Below are 10427 nucleotides of genomic sequence, written 5' to 3' on the forward strand. Positions count from 1 at the left end.
TGAGATAGTTGTGCCCTTTGTTTCTACCCTTGAAATACTGAACTCTTCAGCTTTTCCACTCTGTATTTCATAGAAAAACCTCATCTTCAACTACATTTCTGTTTGTGTCCTTATTTTCTAAGGACACCAGCCCCTCTGAAGGTTTTACTTCTTATAATCCCAGTTTGGACCCGCAGGGTCCATCATATCTCCCACACTATCACTAGCAGTGTGAAGTCACTCTCCTTTTTTTATTTTTATTTTTTCCTTGTAAATTCTGATTCTGGATTAACCCAAACATCTGTTTTGCCCTCTTGTTCTCAGGCTGCTGGAGAAAGTGCTACTGAGCCCTATTACAAATATATTATTTCTAATTTTAACTGGGCCCTCAAGGTGGTCAGCAATCTTTTTTTTAAGTCCTTAATCCATTCTTCTTTCATTTGCCTCTGAAGATTTCCATGGCCATCATCGTAATACTCAAATCGGAAACTCACCATAGTTCATTCCATCTCCAGAGATAACTGACTTCACAGGTAACTGATTACACCAATAAAATAAGGCCATCTGTCAAACTCCCTCACCTTCCTTCCCTTTATCACATCATTATCAACCTTGACTTCTATACTTTTGGTGTCAAAGGATGAAATGCCCAACATTATGTCCTAGGTAAATTTCCCCTCAACTTAAAACACTGTTTCACCCATACTAAAAAGAAAAATACACTTGTGCCACAGTGGAAAGAACACAGGTTTCAGAGCTAGACAGACCTTGTTCAAATTCTTGCCTTGGCCCTGGCAGGGTAGCTCAACTGGTTAGAGCATCATCCCCAGAAGTCAAAGTAAGTGGAACAAGTCAATGTTTCTCTCTCTCAAATGTATATAAACACACATTCTTGCCTATAGTCTTCCCAACAGTAAGAGATACTGATTCCTAAATCATGAGGCTGTTGTGATCTATAAAGAATCTTTATAATACCTGGCATATAATATATCCTCAATAAAGATATTTCACTATCATCAGCTCTCCTTCACAACCACACTTGTTGAAAGAGTAATTTTACTCACTGTCTCCCATTTGCTCCTCAATCCATCATGATGACTACTACTATCATTGCCATAACCATACTATCTAAAGTGTCTTTCAAAGGAAACAAGTGATCTCCTAACTGCTAAACTCAGTGGTTTCTTCCTAATCCTCATTCTACTTGACCTCTGGAGTGACTGACACTGATGGTTACCCGCACCCTTTTTGTCATTCTTTCTTCCTCTGGCTTCTATTATAATGCCATTCTGTTCTGGTTCTTGTCCCATTCCTTTAACCTCTCTTTCCCAGTGTCTATTACCCTTCAAACAATAATGTTCCTTCTGGTCCGCAGCCCTTCTTTTCTCTTCTTTCAGTACTACTATCCATTCTAAGGCTTCAGATATCACCCATATATTCTATGCTGATCCTGCAAATTTACATATTCAGTTCTAACCTTTCTCCCAACTTTCAGACCAAAATTTCCAGTTACCCACAGTAATATCTGAAAAACTCACACTGAACTTGTCTAAAACCAAATTCATTACCTTCCCTCAAAATTGTTTATGCTCCCCACTTCAATTAACACTACCAATGCAACCCGTCAGCCAAGTCAGAAACCTCCCACTAATATTGTCAACTCTATTTTGAAACCTCATAGAACTGCATGCCATTCTAACTCTATTTTGAAACCTCATAGAATTGCATGTCATCCTCTTCATTTTTCTACCACTCTTCTAGTTCATTCCCTGATCTGGAATAGCACACTAGTTTTCCTGCCTACCTGGGCTTTCTGCCTCTATACTGTCGTCACTTTCAATTCTTCCTCCACATTTTCATCGGAGATATCAATCATGCCAAACTCCTGCTTACAAAACCTTCAATGGCGCCCCTTACCTACAGAATAAATCCAAATTCTTCAGCAAGTTTTTCTCAGAGGTGTAAATTGAAAGGTTTTATAATCAGACAAACCTGAGTTTCATTTCTAGCTAAACCTGAATACTAGCTCAGTCCAGTCTTCAAAGCGAAGGGCAAAAGGCAGAGGAGGGGAAAGGAGGGATACAGGGAAGAAAAGAAGAGAGAGAGGCAGTAGTGTCTGAGCGGAGAGAAGTTTTTTTCCACGGTATTAGTGGATGTTTTCGAGGGAAGAGTAAGTTTGAGGGAAATAAAGTGAGGGAGACCAGATCTCTGAGGGAGGAGGGTGTAACTGAGACACGGAGGCTGTCGGTCTGGAGTTGGAGGTCTCAGAAACAGTTCTCTGAGGAAATGAAGGATTCCTGAGTTTCTGAAGTGAGGAAAGTCCCTCAGAGGAGCCAGGGACCAGGTCCATGATACGAAGGAACTTCTAATGGGTTCCAGGCCTCCGAGGCTGAGGTGAGGGAGTTGGGGTGGGGGTAGTCCCGGGACCTTGAGGAAAAGTGAAAAGGGAAGGGGAAGGGCTCGAGGGGTGTCCCCAACCGCTGAGAGGAGCACCTCTGGGAAGCGAAGAGGTCCTGTCGGTGCCAAGAGACGCGAGCGCCAATGCTCCGGAGCCGAGGCGGGTGTAGCAGCCGTGCGCGCGGGCCGGAGTGCCCCGGATTTGTGCCCCACGCGCTCTCTTGGCGTTACCTGAGGCGAGACTGAGCAGCCAGAGGGGTGCCTGGGCGAGCGGGAGGGGGAAGCGGCGGCAAAGAGGGAGCATAGTAGCCCTCACAGCTCCGAGGAGGCAGCGGCTCTTAGCCTGCGGAGGTGGTAGGGGTCCTTCGTGCAGGAGCCGGAGATTCCGCGGGGCTAGCAGCGGCGAAGGACGAGGAGTCCACTGCCATGGCCCCGAAGTCGGGGCGCTACCCCCGCCTGGCGGGGCTAGGATGATCCGGCCCGCGAGCCAGAGAAGGCAGATGAAAGATCCGCTGGGGTCCCCTGCCGCCAGCGACTGAAACTAATGCTCAGCCGGTCAGAGGAGATGGGGCGGGGCTTCGGCGAGCCACGCCTCTCTCAGCCCGCCCAGTAGTCAATCCTTCATCAACGAGCTGGTGGAATTGACCAATTAGAGTCAGGAATGCCACGTGGTATGTGGGTGGGCACGATGGGCGTCCAGAAAAGCCAATCAACAGCCCCAGGCGCCAACTCTGGAGGTCGAAGGGAACCAATGAAAAGGAAGTGAAGGTAAAAACAGAAGAGGCAGTGTGTTGGAAAGGAGGAACCTAGGCAAAGGGAATACACCTGGTGGAACCCTAAGTCCAAGAGTCTTGCAGAAGGCGGGACAGTAAACACGAAATGAACCAATCAAAATTCCAAACATATAAACCAGTGGTAACTGACAAACCCAAAAGGAAATGGATTCGACTGGCGCGGCTTTTGGGTTGGTGAAAGTATGTTATAGCTGAGTAAGACTATCCGTTTACGGAAAAGTCCTGCGACCGCAGCGTCCTTCAGGATCTCAGTATACTGTCTGAGGAAAACTGTTATATAAACAATCACTGTATTAATGACGAGATTGTAGCAGCAGTGGGTAGGGTTAAACAAAATGCTGAGGGAGCAATTAATCTAGGCTAGTTCTGGTGAAGGCTTCTTAGAGGACATAATACTTGAGTTGGCTAGAAAACAAGATTTCGAGAGTAAAATTCTATTCAGCTGTGCAACAGGGACAAATTCTTCTTGCTTTCCATATGCCTGGACTCCGGGGCACTCAATCTTATGCCTCACCAGATTGGAACAGAACTAGGGCTTCTCGAAGGGGAGGAGCAGGCAAAGAAACAGTAGAATATGGGCCTTTCTTTCTTTTTAAAGATTTTATTTATTTATTTACTTATTTTAGAGAGAGGAGAAAGGAGGGAGAAAGACATAAATGTGCCAGAGCAACATCAATCAGCTGCCTGTCCCACGCCCCCAGCTGGGGGCCTGGCAACCCTGGCATGTGCCCTGACTGGGAATCAAACCCACGACCCTTTGATCCCCAAGCCAGTGCTCAATCCAGAGCCGCACCAGCCCGGGCAAAATATGCGTCTTCCTGCACCAGCATTCCCTGGGGTTAGAGATCACCTCTCCTACATATTTAGACTCACTATCAAGGGTCTTAACAGATGAGTGAAATTTGAATAAGTAGTCCACCCTTATCCTTGATTTCACTTTCTGTGGTTTCAGTCACCCATGGTCAACTGTGGTCTGAAAATATTAAATGGAAAATTCCAGAAATAAATAATTCATAATTTTAAGTTGCATTCATTCTGTGTAGCATGATAAAATCTCATGTAGTCCTGCTACATCCTGTCTGGAATGTGAATCACCCTTTTGTCACTTAGTAGCCATCTTGACTGTTGTGTTATCATGGCTTGTGTTTAGGTAACTAACTCTTAATAATCTCATTCCCCTCATTTCATCTCTTCACATAGGCATTTTATCATCTCACATCACAAAAAGTTTGAGTACAGTATAATATTTTGAGACTACATTCACATAATTTTAATTACTATATAGTCAAAATTGTTCTTTTAGTTGATAATCTCTTTCTGTGCCTAATTTATCAATTAAACTTTTTTATAGGTATGTATGTATAGAAAAAAGTATATATAGGATTTGGTACTCTCTGTGATTGTAGGCATCCACTCAAGAGTCTTGGAACATATTCCCCAAAGATAAGGGGAGTATAGGTGGTGCACATTATTGGTAGCAATAAAGTTTTAAAAGATACATGGTAAGAGATATGAATGTGAGTTAGTTAGTCCTGGCTGGTGTGACTCAGTGGATTGAGCAGTCGCCTGTGAACCGAAAGGTCACCAGTTCGATTCCCAGTCAGGGCACATGCCTGGGTTGTGAGCCAAGTCCCCACTTTGGGACACTCGAGAGGCAAGTGATGGATGTTTCTCTCACACATTGATTTTCTCTCCCTCCCTTTTTCCCTCCCTTCCCTTCTCTCTAAAAGCAAATAAATACAATCTAAAAAAAAGAACAATGTAGGTTGGGCTTCAATGCCAAATTTGTCCTTTCTTTTTTATGCCGTGTATAAAAGATTCCTGAGCAGGAGAAAAGCCTTAACAGGACACTGTTTTAGGAATATTAATTGCTAGTTCACAGGCTCTCTGAAGGGAAAAAAAGAGAGCACACAAGCCCAGTCCCCGAGGCCCAAAGCTTTTTCAGTATTATTATTCTGGAAACAAGTCATGTGCTGCCACCTAGTGACAGTTCAAATACCACTGTTCCACATAGCCATTAAATGTTTCCACAGTCTGATGCAAATTAGTTCATAAATAAGTAGAGCACTGGTAGCAAGTAGAATTGAATAATGCCACCATGCCAGATGTATCACCTGACTAGTAAAAGATTTAAAAGTCAGGGGTTCCTGCCATGGCCAGGTGGCTCAGTTGGTGGGCATCATCCCACAAAGCAAAAGGTTGCTAGTTTGATTCTTGCTCAGGGCCCATGCTTGGGTTGCTGGTTCAGTCCCCAGATGGGGCGCATACCAGAGGCAACCAACTGATGTTTCTCTCACATCAATGTTTCTCTACCTCTCTGTCTCCCTCCCTTCCCCTCTCTCTAAAAAATTGTTTAAAATTTTTAAAAATAAATAAAAGGGATTCTTTATACCTGGTTCAGCAGGAAGATGAGCCTTGATGGGAAGTTTTTTGGTTTTGTTTTTGGAACAGGCTGTTTGATTGGTTCTCAGCCTTTTGCCTAAGGTCAAGTAAACACGTTCTGTTTGACCCAGGTATGGTCTCTACCATTCCACTCAGCAATCTCTCTAATGCTGAAGGGTAAGAACCAAGAATTGCCTTATTCAGGTGTCAAAGACCACTCTTTATGACCTTTTATGCCAGGGCCTTGAATGCACCACATAAAGGAAGTAGTTCCTACCATCAGCCTTTTATTTCAGATAACCGTCTCCTCTTCCCAAGTGGACTGAGCTAAGAGTTTGGACCTTTGAATGAGCCCACTGTGCATCTTAGCTCAGGGTAAATACATACCAGAACTGTTATGTATTATGCTCAATAAACATCCACTTGGTAGATGAATAGTATTATCTTTTAGCTATATTTAGCAGTAAAAGAGACCTCATGAAACCTCAGTGATATACTGCTGCCACTACAGAAATCCTGTCTAGAAAACAAAGCCCAGGTAAGGAGAAAGTAATGCTTCCCTTCATCTACCTAGGAAGATGTATTTTCCAAAAAGCAACCAAACGGTGGAAGGATCAGAACCAATAGCCACAAAGCATTTTTTAATGAAATAGGAAATATCAAAGTGCATCACTCCTAGCAAGCATAAGTATTAAATCCTTAAACTTGTTTCAGTTAATAAATAAATATATATATATATATACACATATATATATATATATATGTATGTGTGTGTGTGTGTGTGTGTGTGTGTGTGTGTGTACTTAGTAAGCTATAATGTAAACTATTTCTTATGGGAGGTCATAGTCAAAATATTCTAAAAGCCACTGGATTAGAGGAAGAGAGACTGAAAGAAGAGAGACCAGGGAGTAGACTGCTACAGAAATATAGGCTGGGCTGCTAAGAATGAGGAGGTGTGAAAGGGCTGGAGTGAGCCTCAAGAGCAGAAGCTGGAGACAAGAGAAAGCCTCCTACTGCCCAGGCCCATGGCCAACAGGAATGTCTTGCCCGCCTCTGCATCCCCACAGTAGTACTGCCCCAGAGCATTGTCCTACTTCATTCTCCCCACCAGAATAGGAGCTCCCACCTCCCTCCAAGTTCCAATGACCACAGGGTTTGAATTCAGAAGGTACAGCTATAAATGTCTTTAACTTGGATTTCAGACAGAGAGTGGCAGGAAGCAGTCATGTTACAGGAGGAAAAGGTATAGCTAAGTATCCCGTGTGGATGCGGATTCACAGAAAACACATCAGGGGCGTTAAACCATTTTACTGCAGTTGGTGGGCAGGTGGGCAGACAGTGACAAGCCTCAACAGAAAGGGCAAATATCCACTGGATGAAGAGGGGCGGGGCAGGGAGCCCAGAAACAGGACCCTGGAGGGGAAGGTGAGTAAAGAAGACTTTATCCTACTACTCCTACAAGTCCTTACAGGTCACTCAGGAGTATCTTGGGGCTATTAAAGGACAGGTCCTCCTGCTCAAGGCTCTGGGCCTGGAGCTGAAAGTTGCTGGGTTCCAGGTTAGAAAGGGTGTTCTTCTGGAGATCTAAGAGGAGAGAAAAAACCATCAGCAAGGACTCTGGTACACAGAACTAGGCCCTGGGCCTGTCTGATAGGGAGAGACATACAGGCCTTACTTGGGATAAGTAGCAAGAGAGGTTGATGGACTCACAAAGAAACAGGCAGAGACTCCATTCTATCTAGAGCCTAACAGTTATGCAGGTGGCATTCGGGCACCATTCAGATTCAGCCTCTCCCAGAACTGGGCTCCCTGCCCTTACCCTCACATAGTTTCCTTAAAAGTTCCCAGCTACTGTGACTGTTCTGACAACTGGCTTCAGAGCTAAATGAAGGAAGAGACATGGCAAAGGTGGCAGCCAGGGGTAGCTTAGATTGGAGGACAATCCTGGAATGGGAAACAAAATCAGAGGCAGAAATGGTGATTCTAGGTCAAGGGGGCCCTTCCAGCACAGAACTATCCTCCTTTCTAAGGTCATTACTCCCCTCCCTTTATCCTCCAAACATAAAGATACCTCAGTGACTCCATATTAAGTAAAGAATACCCAGTACTTCCCTTATAGGCTATAACCTAGATACTCATACTGCCCCTACTGGCCCATGTCATATATAGGATAGCTAAACTTCAGTCCCCAGTGCCTGGCCTCTGTGAGACAAATCCCTTTCACTGCCATGGGCACCCACACCCCCTGACCTGAGGAGGTCATGGTCCTGCCAGGCTTCCTGGGCCTCTGTCCTGGCAGCCTCCTTGCCCTCCTGGCCACTCTGCAGCTGCTCCAACATCTTCCAGATTATGGTCCCAGGTAGAACCACACCTCTCCCTCTCCAGAAGAAATACCCCTCTTCCTATAATTGGCCCCTTCAACATACATGGAACCCTCATGTGGGCATGGACAGTTTCTCATGGCCTGGAGCAGAGGGCTTGGGAAGAAGAGCTTTGAAGGAAGGTGGAGTCATTACAGGGAAGAGAAAGATAGAGGTGGGAGAGGGTATCTTGGCCTGCTACAGAACAGGATAGAAAAAGGAAGGAAGGAGCCTCCACAGGGAGATTTGAAGGGATGGGTTCAGTCCTGGTCCTACCTTCCAGCTGCAGGCCTGAGCTTGCTGCCCCTCAGCCACCTGTTTCAGCATCAGCTCCTGATGCTGGGCTGCAGAGAAAATAAAATGTAAGAAGGCTGTTCTCCAACTTCTTTCCTTCCCCCTCCCTGCATTGTGCCCAGTCTAGTCCTGAATTGAGAAATAAACATTCTGGACCAGATGATAGGAAGCTTCCAAGCTGACTAGGGAGAGCAAACTCACAACTTCAGAGGCAAAACAAAATACTTGGCCAGACTGCTGAGTAGCACAAGCAGTTAGAGAGTGATGGCCACTTACTGGGAGAGACGGAAGGCTTTCCAGAAAAGGGGACAGGTGAAATCATACCCTCCTCCAGTCTTTTACTTACTCAGTTGGTCTGGCAGCAACTTCAGTTCCTCTCTCAGAATATCTAACTCCTCCCACAGCAGTTGCCTCCTGCAGGGAAGACAGCATTGTCATTCTAAAGCCAATCAACAAGCCCAGACGAGACTACCAGAGTACCAGGAGTTCGAAGGCCCGAAGGAGAGGTCTTATCCATTACTTACTCATTCTGCAGCTCTTGGTGAAGGCCAGTGGTAGCACTGCACTTTTGTGGTCCTGCTTGTATGTGGGCTTTGTCCTGTTCCTGAACCTGGCTTCAAAGGTCCTGTAGTTCCCTTCTCAGCCTGTCCAGGCGTTGCTCCAAGAAAAGAGCCTTCCGCTCTGGGCTCCCCTGCAGCAACCTTAGTGATGCTATAATGGAACAAGTTGGGGGATCAGCTCCTCTAAGAGCTTCACATATGAGCCTAGTGACTCCACTTTCAAATCAAGATGCAAGTGCACATACAATAGGTGTGCAACTAAATTATTTGCATAAGTATGAGGCTTTGTGTATGAAGAAAAGAACTGGCCAGATACCTTCCAGGGCACAGATTAGGTACTTCTGCTGTTCTTGTTCTTCCAGCAGGCCCTGCACAGCTTGCCTTAGTGCCTCAGTCACCTACTCAGGCAGAAAACCACATGTGCTACTGCATAAGGGGCTTCTCCAACCCCTGGTATCCTCATCTCACACAAACACCACAAGTACACACCTAAGATTCCAAGCCTCACCTGAGCCTGGGATTGAAGCTGGGATCTGAGAATAGTAACTTCATTCCTGAGAAAAGATGCACTATGCGCCTCAGCCCAGCTCAGCCTCTCTGGGACAATAGGAGTCTCTAGAGCCCAAGGCTGTTGAGTTTGGGCTCCTGATTGGGGAGGCAAGTGATCAGGGGAAATCCAGGTCCCAGTCGGGTCTCCTACTGAGGAAAGGAGGCACAAGTGCAAGACTTGGAGGTGGGACGAAATGGGACAGATCTTTGTTCAAGAAAGAAAATACTTGGACACTTGGAAGAAAAAGTGGATGGTACAAGTATTGGAAAAGGAAGATCCTGAAAGAGATCTTCCTGAAAGGAGAAAGAGATCCTGAAAGGCGGAGATAAAAGGGTCACACTTACCTGCAGCACGGACGCCAAGGGGATACAACCACTGCTACAAAGGAAATAAGTGCGTGTTCAATTGGATCTGAGTCCTTTGACCCACACTACCCAAACCGAGGTCCTCACTTCCTCTTACCTTAATCTTGGCCACATTTCTGTCAGTAGCACTGAGAAGTGCGTCGAGCTGCTCGGGCCAGCTCGGGTTCTTACTCATAGCCTGTGTCAGGGCTCGTCTCCCTGGCGTCTTGTGCCCTTGCTCTCTCAGCACAGGGCAACCGACGCGCAACACAGGAAAGGCCACAATGTCACACTGAAAGAGGGAACACTAAGGGTAAGGACGCAATATCAGACCAAAACTGCGTCTCTGGGAGAGACGTACTTGGGGAACTGGGGGAAAAGCGGGATACCCTGGTGTGCACACATCAGGAGGGAATTGAAGGTGCCGAATCTTGATCGAGACCTCCTCACACAACCATCACACCGAGCCTATGCCAGCTACCACTGCCGCCGCTGGGTTCAAATCGCCCAGTAGGCCAGGAACCGCCGACTTTCGACTAGTTGCCGCAGCGCCCCTTGGGAAACAAGAGTTCGCTTCTCGCGGAGACAATGCGTGATGCAGGCTACGGAACTACGTTTCCCTGGAGGCAATACGTGCATTCACACCCCCACCGTGAAGCTTGCCGGGAAACCGAGTCTTTCTGATTCTGTAGTGGTTGTTTCTCATCATCTCATCCCAGTATGCATCGCGCAGAGTCAACCTTGTCCCGTTGCGCGTCCCCCAAGTT

The 10427-nt window shown here is 46.1% G+C and overlaps 2 protein-coding genes across 6 annotated transcripts in view; both read right to left on the reverse strand.

Annotated features, from left to right (window-relative positions):
• TESK2 (testis associated actin remodelling kinase 2) overlaps positions 1–2920 on the reverse strand; it is a 113265-nt gene extending 110345 nt beyond the window's left edge. For both annotated transcript variants that reach the window (XM_090269349.1, XM_090269348.1), the window contains exon 1: positions 2608–2920. The gene's annotated coding sequence lies outside the window, so the exon portion shown is untranslated. The remainder of the gene's footprint in view (positions 1–2607) is intronic.
• Positions 2921–6845: 3925 nt separating this feature from the next.
• Positions 6846–10207, reverse strand: CCDC163 (CCDC163 homolog). 4 transcript variants are annotated; one of them, XR_016509945.1, is made up of 7 exons: positions 9275–9656; positions 9083–9164; positions 8731–8917; positions 8553–8620; positions 8189–8256; positions 7372–7496; positions 6846–7136 (listed from the first exon to the last, which is right to left on the reverse strand). XR_016509945.1 is itself a non-coding variant. In XM_090271604.1 (5 exons), exons 2-5 carry the CDS (start codon positions 9793–9795, stop codon positions 7029–7031), a joined length of 261 nt encoding a protein of 86 aa, XP_090127730.1. In that variant the 5' UTR covers positions 9796–9952; positions 10050–10207; the 3' UTR covers positions 6846–7028. The 4 variants fall into 4 exon arrangements, 1 of the variants encoding a protein (XP_090127730.1); XR_016509943.1 differs by lacking the exon at positions 7372–7496 and having other exon boundaries at positions 9275–9652; XR_016509944.1 differs by lacking the exons at positions 7372–7496; positions 9083–9164; positions 9275–9656 and adding an exon at positions 9779–10207.
• Positions 10208–10427: the final 220 nt, after the last annotated feature.

This window comes from Furipterus horrens, unplaced genomic scaffold (genome assembly GCF_987537825.1).
Source record: "Furipterus horrens unplaced genomic scaffold, mFurHor1.1.pri manual_scaffold_3, whole genome shotgun sequence".
NCBI classification, from domain to species: Eukaryota; Metazoa; Chordata; class Mammalia; order Chiroptera; family Furipteridae; genus Furipterus; species Furipterus horrens.

Coding starts and splice junctions, on each gene's coding strand:
- CCDC163 (XM_090271604.1), bottom strand. Junction 8,257..8,552: donor GTTGCTGCCAGACCAACTGA/GTAAGTAAAAGA, acceptor TTTTCTCTGCAG/CCCAGCATCAGGAGCTGATG. Junction 7,137..8,188: donor CTCAGGCCTGCAGCTGGAAG/GTAGGACCAGGA, acceptor CTCTCCTCTTAG/ATCTCCAGAAGAACACCCTT.